The sequence below is a fragment of the Mercenaria mercenaria genome, chromosome 4, assembly GCF_021730395.1.
Source record: "Mercenaria mercenaria strain notata chromosome 4, MADL_Memer_1, whole genome shotgun sequence".
In the NCBI taxonomy this organism is placed as follows: Eukaryota; Metazoa; Mollusca; class Bivalvia; order Venerida; family Veneridae; genus Mercenaria; species Mercenaria mercenaria.
The window spans coordinates 85,511,924-85,527,588 of record NC_069364.1 but is presented as its reverse complement, the minus strand read 5'-3'; the positions used below and the strand labels follow the sequence as shown (position 1 = coordinate 85,527,588).

The following is a 15,665-nucleotide window of genomic DNA, read 5'->3' as shown; positions in this document are numbered from 1 at the left end:
TAAAGCCTCTATCGCATACACAAGGTTTTTCCTTGATTTGACCTAGTGACCTAGTTTTTGACCCAAGATAACTTATTTTTATAAACTTTTCCTAGATTTTATCAAGATTATCATTCTGACAAAAATTCATGAAGATCAATTGAAAAATACAGCCTCTATCGCATACACAAGGTTTTTCTTTGATTTGACCTAGTGACCTAGTTTTTGATCCCAGATAACCCATTTTCGAACTCGGCCTAGATTTTATCAAGGTTATTATTCTGACCAAATATCATGAAGATCAGTTGAAAAATGCAGCCTCTATCGCATACACAAGCTAAATGTTGACGGACGACAGACGCCGGACACCGAGCGATCAGAAAAACTCACCTGAGCATTGTTCAGGTGAGTTAAAAAAATTACATACACATACTACACTTATAATTTGATATATAAATGATATAAATTTGTATATTAGCTTGAGTAGAATTTAAAACATCGTAGTTAAGAGTTTTTAAGGCAAGAATCGACACTCATGAAACTGACGTCACAATGACATTACCCATCCGATATTAAATTTGAACGCCAATATGGAAAAAATATTGACGTTTCAAGTTCCACTGCATCTTAATTAAGTATGTAAAATCTAGCTTCAACATATGCACAAACATTGCGGAAAGTTCACGGACACTTTGATGGTAATTTATAAAAGTTATGATCTGGGCAAAATAAGATCATATTCTTCGAGTTTGATGCTTCGGTCAGATTAAAGGCAAAACCGCGCCGTAAAAATACGACCATGTCTCCAAGCTCCTATAGTTTTTAACGTGTACTGGGTGATATCAAGGCGTCAAATGGAAAGTCTATCTTACTGTCTTTAAACTGAACATGGGTTAATATTCTGATAACTGTAGGTTGGATACCTACTTTCACAGGATACAAGAGTGCTTGCAACACTGGCAAGATTTCTTTGTAGAAAAAATTCCACTGTTCTCCCAACTTTGTTAACAGCGTTTGTCCTAAAATAAAACAAACTAGAATATATCCTTTGCAGAGATGGATATACATAGAAAACTACACTTGTTTTTGTCTTGAATAATTGAAATGAAACTCGAAACAAAAGAAGTGTTCGCAGGTGTACAGCGCGTATGTACGCACAATTGAAAACTAAAAGTTAAAAGTTATTTGTTGGAAAAAAGAGTTTGTTATACTGCATACCTCACTGCACACCGTGGGTACTTACATCTGATATGAGTATATAATAATACTGTTTGTATGTTTTCTTTACTTATTTTTTGCCAGTTCTTGTTTATTTTAAACTCATGTAACATGCATTTACAAGGTTTACTGGCTTAAAGGCAGATACGCCCGGGACTTGACCGACCATTTCCTCATACTGTCCATTACAATGACACATTGGAACAATCTTGTCAATTTGTTTGCTTTTGAAATTGATTCAGTTACCAGTAACTAAGGTAATTTCTTTGATAATTACACTGAAATACCGAATATCATAAGTTAATACAAGAAGATCGAGCATTGGTTGAAATATATACCTGTTTCATGCTTGATCTTTTCTCTCAATATAACCATCCCCTTTTTTAAAAGTTTGTCCTGAAAAATGTTACAGTACACTGTAAATATAAAAATTTAATATTCAAAGCAATGCCAAATATTGTATCTACTGGAGGGTAGAACGATCGGATCGGAAACAAGCAAAAAGACTGAAGCGTTTGAGTACCATTGAGGTTTTCACCCTGCTTTCTGCACAGCAAGCAATTGGCAAGCCGAGAACCAAGACTTCAAAGTCATGGCTCACAATGGAATTTAATAGGAACAATAATTGCAATAACAGAAAATATTTAACTATGTTGGTATGTAACATGTGACCAAGTTCGTTAGAATGTAAGTTTGACTACGTTAAATTAACCTTTAGCCTGCTGGTGGCACGTGCTTTTACCTTTGCGACCAGGGCAGACCAAGATCAGCTTGCACATCTGTCAGTCAGTCAGTAGATTTTCAGTGAACATCCCTTTGAATAATAGGTGGTGCTGCCCAAATTGAATGATGGATCAGTCCATTATAGAAATTTAGCAGGGTAAAGGTTTAAGGTTAAAGATATCCAATGCCCACCTAAGGAATTTCGATTTCTATATCAAGTCACCAAAAGTTCAGTTTAAATCTAATTCAGGTTGGATCTGAATATAGGAAAGACGGTTGAAAGTTATCTAAATCAAAACCAAGATTTCTGTCACAAATTCGTATTATTATTACTGTTTTGATTAAATTGGCCTATGATTTTTTTTCGTCTGAATTTGTCATTTCCCTCGTCTTTGAAGTGAATGTCGATTCTGTTCAAATTTCTTTGTCTTTCAGTCTGACGTAATAAACGTGCCGCTGAAAGCTAACCTTATTACGGGGTAGAGTGCCTAAAAATTGACAATGATTTCTCCCATGAATTCTTTGATTTACAGTATTGCCATGGGATTTTATTTCTGTTTCCCCGATCCTCTCTATTGTTCAGTGTTCTCCGGGGAAAGTTTTTAGTATGTACAATTTCTCTCATGACAAACAGCTTATTCTTAATATGGTGCTTCGGATTAAAACTTTGTCTTTGTAATGAGAATTTAGTCTCCAGGAACCATTACGACTCACCTTATAGTAGTTGAACATCAAAGGACCCGCTTCAGTCGTCATTAGGTTCCTGAAATTATAAACCGCAATGACAGGTGAGTACTCCGAACATACCAAATGCAGAGGTTTGCATTCAAAGTATCGAAAACATCTTATCATGTGTACCTGAAGTCACTCCTTTATACACCTACTAATGCTAAAAAGAATGGCCCGTTAAGGAAGGACAAAGCAAAAGATTAATCCTAAGCAGTTTTTCACGACGATTTGACAGAAGACAATTTTTTCTGTCGATATATATCTTTGGGAGACAGGAGACATATATCAAACATCGAAAAGTTAAATTTCGAGCTGGGGTTGAATTTCGAGCCAGCTCGCAGATCGATATTCAACTTTTTGAAAATCTGAATTTCGATCTTCGAGCTGGCTCGAAATTCAACCCCAGCTCGAAATTGAACTTCTTGAAAATCTGAATATCGATCTTCGAGCTGGCTCGAAATTCAACCCCAGCTCGAAATTCAACTTTTTGAAAATCTGAATTTCGATCTTCGAGCTGGCTCGAAAATTCAGCCCAAGCTCGAAATTCAACAATTTGAAAATCTGAATATCGATCTAGAGCTGGCTCGAAATTCAACCACAGCTCGAAATTCAACTTTTTCAAAATGTGAATATCGATCTTCGAGCTGGCTCGAAATTCAACCCGAGCTCGAAATTCAACTTTTTCAAAATGTGAATATCGATGTTCGAGCTGACTCGAAATTCAACATCAGCTCGAAATTCAACCCGAAATTCAGATTTTCAAAAGGTTGAATTTCGAGCTGGGGTTGAATTTCGAGCCAGCTCGAAGATCGATATTCGGATTTTCAAAAAGTTGAATATCGATCTTCGAGCTGGCTCGATATTCAACCCCAGCTCGAAATTCAACTTTTTGAAAATCTGAATTTCGATCTTCGAGCTGGCTCGAAATTCAGCCCCAGCTCGAAATTCAACTTTTTGAAAATATGAATATCGATCTTCGAGCTGGCTAGAAATTCAATCCCAGCTCGAAATTCAACATTTTGTAAATCTGAATTTCGATCTTCGAGCTGGCTCGAAATTCAATCCCAGCTCGAAATTCAACTTTTTGAAAATCTGAATATCGAGCTGAATTTCGAGCTGGGGTTGAATTTCGAGCCAGCTTGAAGATCGATATTCACATTTTGAAAAAGTTGAATTTCGAGTTGGGGTTGAATTTCCAGCCAGCTCGAAGATCGATATTCAGATTTTCAAAACGTTGAATTTCGAACTGGGGTTGAATTTCGAGCCAGCTCGAAGATCGATATTCAAATTTTTGAAAATCTGAATTTCGATCTTCGAGCTGGCTCGAAATTCAACTCCAGCTCGAAATTCAACTTTTTGAAAATTTGAATATCGATCTTCGAGCTGGCTCGAAATTCAGCCCCAGTTCGAAATACAACTTTTTGAAAATCTGAATATCGATCTTCCAGCTGGCTCGAAATTCAGCCCCAGCTCGAAATTTAACTTTTTGAAAATCTGAATATCGATCTTCGAGCTGGCTCGAAATTCAACCCCAGCTCGAAATTCAACTTTTTGAAAATCTGAATTTCGATCTTCGAGCTGGCTCGAAATTCAACCCCAGCTCGAAATTCAACTCGATATTCAGATTTTCAAAATGTTGAATTTCGAGCTGGGGTTGAATTTCGAGCCAGCTCGCAGATCGATATTCAACTTTTTGAAAATCTGAATTTCGATCTTCGAGCTGGCTTGGAATTCAACCCCAGCTCGAAATTCAACTTTTTGAAAATCTGAATATCGATATTCGGATTTTCAAAAAGTTGAATATCGATCTTCGAGCTGGCTCGATATTCAACCCCAACTCGAAATTCAACTTTTTGAAAATCTGAATTTCGATCTTCGAGCTGGCTCGAAATTCCGCCCCAGGTCGAAATTCAACTTTCTGAAAATGTGAATATCGATCTTCGAGCTGGCTCGAAATTCAATCCCAGCTCGAAATTCAACTTTTTGTAAATCTGAATTTCGATCTTCGAGCTGGCTCGAAATTCAATCCTAGCTCGAAATTCAACTTTTTGAAAATCTGAATATCGAGTTGAATTTCGAGCTGGGGTTGAATTTCGAGCCAGCTCGAAGATCGATATTCACATTTTGAAAAAGTTGAATTTCGAGTTGGGGTTGAATTTCGAGCCAGCTCGAAGATCGATATTCAGATTTTCAAAAAGTTGAATTTCGAGCTGGGGTTGAATTTCGAGCCAGCTCGAAGATCGACATTCAACTTTTTGAAAATCTGAACTCCAGCTCAAAATTCTACTCGAAATTCAGATTTTCAAAAGGTTGAATTTCGAGCTGGGGTTGAATTTCGAGCCAGCTCGAAGATCAATATTCGAGCTGGGGTTGAATTTCGAGCCAGCTCGAAGATCGATATTCAGATTTTCAAAAAGTTGAATTTCGAGCTGGGCTGAATTTCGAGCCAGCTCGAAGATCGATATTCAGATTTTCAAAAGTTGAATTCGAGCTTGGTGAATTCGGCCACACGAGATCGATATTCAGATTTTCAAAAAGTTGAATTTCGAGCTGGGGCTGAATTTCGAGCCAGCTCGAAGATCGATATTCAGATTTTCAAAAAGTTGAATTTCGAGCTTGGGCTGAATTTCGAGCCAGCACGAAGATCGATATTCAGATTTTCAAAAAGTTGAATTTCGAGCTGGGGCTGAATTTCGGGCCAGCTCAAAGATCGAAATTCAGATTTTCAAAAAGTTAAATTTCGAGCTGGGGTTGAATTTCGAGCCAGCTCGCAGATCGATATTCTTTATCGATACCGTATTGATATGTAAATTTAATTTAGAAAGCTAATAGCATAGTTAACATTTTTCAACACAGATATTGTAGCGTCCTGACATTGTGAAGCAATGCACGTGATGTTGCTCAGATAAACTTGATAAAAAAACTCCATTAAAATACATGTAATAAAATGTTAACATGTAAGAGAACATTATATTTTACATTTTTACTTAAATAGTGCTCGGTGAAATATATTTCGATCTTACACTAAAACAAACAAATATCCTCTGTTAATCAGTTAAATTGCCGGACATTTTTACAAGTTCGGATTAAACTATAGACTTTAAGTATATTTAAATTTCCCGATATTTTGAAAAATATTGCAATGCCATTGGACAAAAAATAATTTCAAACACTAAGTTTATGTAGACAGATATTATTTTCTGTGGTGATTAAAAAAATCACGGATGTTTTTATTCCTCATCAAAGATCAAAGTTCGTCGATCGCTTTTTCGATCAAACAGGCTTATGGTAGTGTAATAACCATGCGCCGGTTTTCCGACCCGATAAACTTGTCACCTATTCCTTTTTTAGGCTTACCTGACGGCTTCTTGTAAGGTTGTAAGTTCATTTTCCTGCAACTTCTTCTTTTGAAATAAGTGGATAACAGCCGCCGAGACGCTTAAAATAGAATACAAAGACTGTCTGTGACACCATCCGTTATACAGAATGAATATACATGTATTCTAAACGCATTAGCTGTCGGTAAAAGTCATAATTGTATCACCAAATGACATCCGTTACCGCCTTTTCGTAAAAGTTACAATCGAGACTGTTGTAGGAGTTACACAGCTTATTCTGTCGATATTCCGCGCGGATTCAGTGTATTATTTACGACAAAACTTTCTTATTCAGTTTGTTACAAGTTAAGAAGGTTTGTTTCTTTTTTTCAACAGTTATGATTGTAACATTTAAGACAAGTATGTTACAGTACCATCCACTGAGTCAGACGCAGTTTTGAAAAACGTGTAATATTTACCGACTGCTAATGTAATGTAATTGACTAATTATTATCCTCGTATTACTTTATATATATTTCCATTCTCATTGCTCATTCACAATATAATAACTATATACCTATAGTTAATACATAAACAATACAAAAACAAATTAATTTATGAAAACGCTATTATTATCAAACCTATATTTACAGTCCTTTCTATTGATCTAAACACAGTCACATGGTTAATGATAAAAACGGTATGAACTCGTAGGCAGAGCAAAAAATCCCGTGTTGGCCTCCATTTGTGGATTCATGACAATTTGACGACAAAACATTGCGTTATCATACAAAATATACTGCAGAAAAATGACCAACAGCAGCAAATGTTTGTATTAAGCTTCATGATGTTGGTTTTAATAATAAAACAATTGCTGCCTTTTAGGGTTGGTCAATATGAGGATTTCTCGGCCTGGAATATATTATTTTCCAGGTAGATATATCGATATCACATTTTCCAGGTAGATATATCGATATCACATTTTCCAGGTCGATATATCGATATCACATTTTCAATGTCGATATATCGATATCACTTTTTCCTGGTCGATAAATCCTCAGATAAACCTCATTAATAGGCAATAGCTGTCAATGTATCCTCCCCATTGCTACACCAAACATAGGTGCTCTTACCTGGCAAAATCGGCATTTTTCATCGGAAGATCATTTGCCCTGCTTGGTGAGAATAGGTGTCGCCCCAGCCCGCTGAAAGAATCTCTGTGTATATGACTTCTGATTGCATCACTTATATTTGATATACTGTGTCTAAAATAAATGAATATCACTCGTAAGTGAAAATATTTATTTTTCTATATCAGTAAAAGAACATCGAGTTCGGTGGAATCCTTTCAGTATGTGGAAGCCATCTAGTCTGTGGAAGGTCGATGAGTCCTATATGCACTGACAAAATGCTCAGAGGGGCATCTTGGGCAGCTTATCACCACTGTAGCTAAAAACACGTTACAAACCTTATTTGTCCATAAAAAATATGGTCACGCGTTTTGGAACAGACGTGTTCTCTTGTTCGAAACTTAGTCAGTCTCCCGAAAATGCCAATTTGCGCGGCCACAACAATTACTAGTTCACCCCACCCTTTCCCCAGACTACTGTGCACGAGAATGAGCATACTGGATATATGAGGTTGCGCGAGATATAAATAGGTAAAGGTGAAATATTATTACTTTTACAATTACACACGTTTCAGGCTTAAATTTTAGAACCACTGAATATTTTATTCCAGACGTTAAATTGCATTATTCAGTTAATACAATAATCGGAAGGGATCATTTATATGCAGTACGTCATCAAAGACATACTGTTATGATATGCCAGTATAGGAAATATTACTTTGAAATCAATGTTAGCTCTCAAGCTGAGATATAACAACAAGATAATATAAGGCAAGCCTTAATATGTTGTCAGAACTTTGACTACTGAGAAATTATTTAAGTAGTCTTTTCGTAATTCCTTATGTTGAAATCGATCCTTAGACCGGAAAGTATACAGACAAAAGAAAGATTTGTTAGAGCTGAATGGGCAAAGACGTTTCGTTAAGGAAACAAATTACTTACAGTAATATGTCATTTGCAGCTTCCACTATTTTCTCTGAAGTTGCAGCACAATATATAACAAGCTTAGAATCAGAACTATGAGAAAACTGTTTGATATTATATTCATATGGAGGCCACTACTTCTCACGATTTCCCAGATTTATGAATGACCGGCAGCTCCCCAAGTTTCAGCGGGAAAACAGACTGAAGATGATTTTGGGATTAACCTTTCATCAGCAAGATCTGTCTAACTGTCCTTTTAAGTTGAAAAACGATGAAATATCAGCTAGTTTTTACATGGCTTTCCATCAAATTTACACAATTTAAGTGCCGGAGAAAGTAATAATTAAGTCCCATTACTCTGTGTTAAATAAATTGAAATGATCGCCAAAAAATTCAGATCAATTGTACATCCAAACAGAAAAAAATGTGTGTACATATCTAGCAAAATAAATAGTACATGAAATGTATACATACGATTGCTGCATCGCGTCGGAAACACTATAATGTTAATCTTCTGAATCCGTAAAGTCCGCAATTAATGTAATGTTAATTCTTAAAAGTCAATGTTTGTAAGTTCGTTGATATCTAAGTACACCACTCCATTGTTTTTCGGATTTGTTCAGTGATTAAAGTAAATTATCAACATATTTTCCTCACAGGGTCGTGATACAGACTCTTGATATTAAGATTCCCATAGCAATCATCATCATCATAATTATTATCATTAAATGTTACTATAGCAGAACTCTTTCTGTTTTATTTATTATCGTTGTTCTCATTGTCCTTGTTGTTAATCCTTACCCTGCTAAATTTCTATAACGAACTTGTCCATCTTTCAATTTGAACAGGGCCTTTACTTGTTAAAAGGGATGCATACCAAAAAGATACTGACATAATGGCGATCAGTACAGGTCATGATCAGACTGCACGGATGTGCAGGCTGATCATGATCTGCACTGGTCGCAAGGGCATAATCAATCGTGTCCTGCATGACTAAGGGTTAACGGTGTTGTTATTTTTGTTGCTAAAGACTGTGTGTGTGTTTTTTTTACAATCTCACAAATCCCTGTGGTTTTATATTTGTTTATTTACTTGTTAAGAGATTTTTATCTTAAATAAACAACACCAGAAGAGAAAAGTTGATAACTGTAACATTTAAGGTCTAAAAGGTGGATAAACAGATTTTGATCAAGCAACGAATTTGAAAAATCGTATTATTTACACTTACTTGTGCTCACTTGGCCCTATATACAAGTTATGGTTTTATTGGATGTATTTTTCTTATCCTGGTTGTCCAACCAATACAATATAGAGTTATCTTATATCAAGTATAAATTATTTTGATAAATATAGAGTTATCTTATATCAAGTATAAATTATTTTGATAAATATACTTAGCCTAAGATAAGACATACTGTCTTATCTTAGGCTAAGTATATTTATCAAAATAAGTTTGTTAAACATTTGCATTACCAGTAGTTTATTTAGATGAACTTCTTCAGAAATGCAGTTAAAAAGTATAGTCTCACCCATTTGTTTCTAGCGTACCGAAGTGGTCGTATTGAGCAAGAACATAATGAAGAAGCTGATGGCAAAACTCCTGAACAAATTTTTACTGCGGCTAAAACATGGTATACATAATTATGTTTCTTAAAAGATGACAACTTAGTTGTAACATTTACTGTCATGCTATAACGGTAACAGTGTGCTGATAAAGTCACAACAAAAGTGAAACTTCGAGACTTCTGATACAGATATGGGCAACAGTCGGCGTTAAAACAATGCTGTCGCCTTGTTCTTCGAACCTCTTCTCATGCAGCCAATATGTTTTTAAAGAAAATCAATTCATTACATCTTTTCCTATGTCGTCTCTTTGGAAACTTGTACGGATGGAGTATTAAACTCATTGTTCAGAATGTTACTCTTTCAAAATAAATTTTGTAAGAATTTAAAAATAATTATGACGAGATCGAACAAAAAAAGCGAAACATTTTATCAAATTTTATCACAAGACCAAAATTATACTCATCGATTTTTATTCTTTTATTGGTCCCACCGTACGTAGTTACATACCAACTTTGTTAGTGCAAAGTATCCATTTACATGACCTTGATGCTAAAAAGAAATATCTTGGTTTTTTTTTTTAATTTTTTTTTTGAAAAAGTGAGACAGAGAAGATAAGTACCAGTTGTCACACAGCAACGACTCTACTTGCATACCGTCAGCCGTTGACAGAACAAGGAAAAATATTAGAAAACTATTTATGAAACACAAGTGTAAAAACAATATACATCTTGCTCGTTGTATGTTTTGATGTTAATGTACAAAACAACATACCGACATGACCTTGAAGGATGACATGTAATGCATTTGTTATATTTTGAAATTCTCTGCTGACTAGAGATAGGTGTATAACAGCATATTTTGCGCTACAAAGACGAAAATATGCTTTATTTAAAGAAATAGCGGGACATCTCCGCTAATTCAGTATTCCCACGATATGAAAGGTAACTGGAGAATTTCAGACATTGAAAATAAAGAAACTTTAATCACCCTAGTGCTGGTTCCATATGAGTTCAGCTTAAAAGAGAGGTAATTTAGAATGATAGAAGTTGCCTTACTGTAACAAATCCATTTGAGAAGTGAAGATGCATATCTAATTACACGTATTTACACATAAAAGTTTTATTGTAAAGGTTTCCTGTTTTCTGATATTAAAATTAATGAATGATAATAATTTTCAATACACTTTTATGATACGGTTGTTGAATTCAAATACGAAAGTAGTAATTTACATTCATATCATGGTGCAATTCAGGTTAAGAATAGTGAAATAAACTATTAAAATATGTTTCATAATTTTAGCAGAACTATTGAAAGAACATAAGTGGTAGAAACACGCCGCGTATTTTCAGGTTTTCAACCCTTTTACAGTTGGACACTATGCTTTCCCTTTTTTCAATATGTTTTGTATTTATTTCTCAATTTCTTACCTTTAATAACGTTTTTAACTTCATTTCAATCTAATATCTCTCTCTATGGTATATATGTTTTTGCGGCTTTTATCGAAATTAATCGATCCTCCCGAATAAATTGATACGTATGTTCTTATTTATAACCCATTGCAGTATTTGTTTAGATTCACAGAAATGTTATTTACATATTTAAACTAGAGTATGTTTCAAACTTAACCATTCTTGATAAAGTCAACTTCTAGCAACAAAGACCGCTGTAAAAGGATGCAATGTCAGATCTTTAATTGGGGTAGTTTACCAGGTCCATATATATATCTTGCAGGAAACATGTCTGGTGCTGGATACAAAGTCAGGTCACATAAGAGCTATACCTCAGAGGAAACTTCTTTTACGTAGCATACAGTGTTTTATATGGGAAAGAACCGAGTCTGTTGCAAGGATCTTCTTACTTATTTTATTGATATGCTCAACTGCAATATACTGAAATTGTCCCACAGAAAATATTGTCTCTAGATTATCCAAATAATTGGAAGAAGAAAATCGAGTAATAACTTTTATAATGTTCGCTTATCTCCATATGCCGGGATGGAAGCTATCAAATTCCAGAAATAAGACACAATCCAATATGACACACATAGATATTTCAACGGAAAATAATCGAAAAATGAGTTCACTTAAATAAAAAAAAATCGTATAGATATTGATCCGCTTCATATTAGTGAAGACTAGCTGTCATTTTCGTAATATTTAGATCATACAGAGGTGATTTATTATATGGATGACATTGGACAGGCAACTGTCTGCCGTGACATCAGTTACATATCCTTTATGTCATCCGGTATAGCAATATATTACATAGTTATTTATACAAAAATATGTGTTATATGCATTGGAACAGGTACTGATATGAATGAAAATTGCCTTGCAAATACAAGTACTCTAGTTAATTACAGTGATCATGACCACGATGACATTAGTTATATTTAATGTTGTAATTTTCACTGTGCATAATTAGTGACGAAAGTAGCAGCCGTAGTCATTGCGAATGAGGACTAAGTAAAGCGTACTAATCACATGATATCATATAAAACTTCAAGACGAATTGAAAAAAAACATATTTCAAATGTAAAGGTTAACGCTTGAAATGTGCTGTATAATTCAAGTTTTGCGTCAGAATAGTGCAAAAAAATAAATAAATTAAGCGCCAGACTTACCTTTTGAGAGTGCGCACTCCACTTTGAAGAAACTCCATATTTCCCGAACACTTTTCTTCTCGTTTTCAGATTAAAGTCCGATTTGAACTAAGAAACCATCTTCACCAATCTATGCCATTTTTTATAATATCCTAAAAATAGCTGCAACAAATTTAGACAGGACAGTATCAGTCTTGTCACTTAGTATGTTCTCTTTGCAAACTTCCCTGTCTAATTCAGATGTCTGAAAAGAAGCCGATATTACTTACGCAATAAATAACAGACATTCATTGCATTTATATATATAGATACAGTTTTATTATGTCACTTTTTACGTCGCTTTTATTATCCAGACAACAGACAGAACTAAAGTAGAAGATACACTTACTTAAACACCTGTAATTGACATAAGTAGACCAAGAAGTAAAATGTGACAGCTAATAGTTATTTTTAGTAAACGAGTTATAATCCGATACTATCAAGTAAGATTTAGATTAAATGCCAAGATCGTAATGACTTTTTAACCTATATGTGCAGCCAGGTATTTTTTTTTGTTATTAAGTAGGCATGCTAAACTCGCGAGAGATATAACTGATCGCTATGACTAGTCAGTTATAAATGGCGAAGTAGAGCTATGTCAAACGAAAGTATACAATGTAGACTATTTATATAGAGACTACTTCATTAGTACATAGATTTATTTGGTCGCTTGAGTCTAAGGAAATGTTACGGATTACTTCAAGTCATTTTTGAAACGTCAGCGTCACAGGTTTCTGTAGAAAAATCATCTCTGATAGAACCAGCAAGCCCTGAATACATTTGATAAAATTGGTTTTATTTAGTTTTTGAAAAGGTTTCTGCAGGGGTGGAAAAAAAACTTTGTTAAGTTGATGGGTCAAACTCTACATAAAAAAAACGCATTTACAAATACAAAATGCACTGTTTATAAAATTTCCACACGATGTTGTTGATAAGAAACAAACTAAAATAAAGCCATATGGCTGTGTAAATTTAGCCGCTGAAATACAATTGCGACTTGTCGCAGTATATTTTAGGAAAGAGAGAGAAAAATGCCGACGGGCATGCATGTTCGCATTGTTAGTTGAGAGCTTGAAAAACTGATGATTTATATCTGGTTAAATTGTCCTCGATCTCACAGATACATAGTGATTTACTGTCCATATCTTAAATACTCATCATTTCTTTAAGTGCAGTGTGCGTAGCATATGTGGATATCACGAGCACGATTGAGTTCTTTCTTAAAGCATAGTGGTGCAGGGTAGAGCGCCAGACTCAGATGTTTTAGGTTCGAATCCTGATTGGAGAGAAATTTGACAGCCGTCCGATGTATAAAATCCGCGAAACAGTCATCGAGCGTTTACAAGTTAAGTTGTCAAATTTTCTCCAATGGATTTACATTTAAAAAAAGGGTTTTTGGGCCCAAGAATCAAGACACCTAATGTTTATGATTTTACTAACAAATGATCTAAATAGCAGACGATAAATATTACAGTTTCCGTTCTTGAGTCTACTATGAGGTATAATAATAACAAGCCGATTGGCCGTAATTCCCTGTTTGTTGTTCTAGCCTGATATGCATACAGCGGTAAATGGATTGGATTAACTATTATTAATATTGAATATACAATGAGATTGATACAAAGAAAATGACTTTGGGAAATATTCGATAGGATCTACTAAATTTACGTTATCAATGACCTCAAGATAGCTCATGTCCTTCTGTCCAAAGTAGCCTCTCCACAACAACTTTGGGAAAACTGCAATTTCAATACATCGCAATTTGTTGGCGAAAAAGAAAGTAATGGAGCTTTGTATTATGTCTTAAGTAAGGTGTTCCGTTAGGGCCAGCGCCTGCTCTTTGTGAACGCGAAGCGCGAAGGTACGACAGTACGATGGTGAAGCGCGACAGTACGATGGCGAAGCGCGACAGTACGATGGTGAAGCACGACAGTGCGATGGCGAAGCGCGACAGTACGATTGTGACAGTATGATGGTGAAGCGCGACGGTGCGATGGCGAAGTGCGACACTACGATGGTGTAGCGCGACAGTGCGATGGCGAAGCGCGACAGTACGATGGTGAAGCGCGACAGTGCGATGGCGAAGCGCGACAGTAGGATGGCGGAGATGGTGACAGTACGATGGCGAAGCGCGACACTACAATGGTGTAGCGCGACAGTACAATGGCGAAGTGCGACAGTACGACGGCCTGTCACCATCGTACTGTCACGTTTCGCCATCGTACTGTTGCGCTTCGCCATCGTACAGTCGTGTTATCACCATCGTGATGGCGCGCTTCGCCATCGTACTGTCGTACCTTCGCGCTTCCCGTTCACAGGGAGCAGGCGCTGGCCCTAACGGAACACCGTACTTAAGTGATTTTAACTTCTGCATGATATAATAGGGTTATTATAGTAGCACTTTGACCTGCAATGTCGTATTCGACTCGAGTGAAATCTGCCAGGGCAGGATCCAACGAGGCGCTTGCGCCGATTTTATCCGGTCTTGCAAAATTCATGGGAGCCGAATGCATTATTGCGTTTAAAATATCCTTCTACTATACACAGATACCTACTTTTAGCGTTATATCAGCTAGTATTGACAACAATGAAGATGAATAAGAAGGTGAACTTTTGGAGGCATTGAACGTCGAGACGCCTTTATTACGTCATTTCTGATTGGATATTTTATCTACAAATATATATCAAATGGGAGTTGAATTCGTGAGTGAAATACAAACGAATTTATTTCTTCGGGAAAAATTTTATTCCTAGTTCACGTCGGAAGATTTATTTTTTTTATAGGAAATACATTTTGTAAATTGTATATTGTTTTTGACCTATATTTTAGAGCAATCTGCGCATGGAACCATGGGAAGTTTGACAGAATGCATCGTCGCAAGAAAAATTGAAAGTAAACTTCTTTGCATCAGATTCGATTCAACTAACAGCGTTTAGACTATTTAGTACTGTATTTACACTATACTAAAACGTGTTAAATATTTAAAAGATTTCTTACCTATCTTTTGACATTACAATGACAGGTAATTTATTCATCGTCCTATTAATATCTGCTTACTAATAGGTCTTGTCTGAAACTGATAGTTTACCTCATATGAACATATAAACATATATCCGTTTGTGATGATATGCAAAAACACCGATAAAATATAAACAAAACAAAATAAACAAAACAAAACATTGATGAACGATTGTTTTTGGTTCACACTGATGTATATACATGGACAAGTTTATCTTTTTAAATGAATAATTAATAAAAAAAAATACCGTTTTTCCATTATTATAAATCCATCTGCATGCAAAAATGATAGCCGATATCGATTTCAGAATATATATGTAAATCAATTCCAAAGAAGGTAAAAGATAAAACTACCAATTTATAACAATATTCTTGTCATATCAGTTGAACCAGAGGTTCAAAATGTTCAAAACTGCTTAA

The 15,665-nt window shown here is 35.4% G+C and overlaps 1 protein-coding gene across 3 annotated transcripts in view; it reads right to left on the bottom strand.

Moving 5' to 3' along the window:
- The window catches only part of LOC123552351 (proline-rich protein 5-like), a 21,816-nt gene extending 6,151 nt beyond the window's left edge, over positions 1–15,665 (bottom strand). The window contains exons 1-7 of one of the 3 annotated variants that reach the window (XM_045341951.2): positions 15,494–15,665; positions 12,209–12,431; positions 7,100–7,231; positions 6,007–6,087; positions 2,635–2,683; positions 1,536–1,593; positions 907–998 (exon numbers count right to left, since the gene is read on the bottom strand). In XM_045341951.2, coding sequence (XP_045197886.2) covers positions 907–998; positions 1,536–1,593; positions 2,635–2,683; positions 6,007–6,087; positions 7,100–7,231; positions 12,209–12,246 — 450 coding nt within the window. In that variant the 5' untranslated portion in view covers positions 12,247–12,431; positions 15,494–15,665. Of the gene's footprint in view, positions 1–906; positions 999–1,535; positions 1,594–2,634; positions 2,684–6,006; positions 6,088–7,099; positions 7,232–8,493; positions 9,366–12,208; positions 12,747–15,493 lie in introns of those variants that run through there. The other 2 variants (XM_045341949.2, XM_045341952.2) reach the window with 2 other exon arrangements.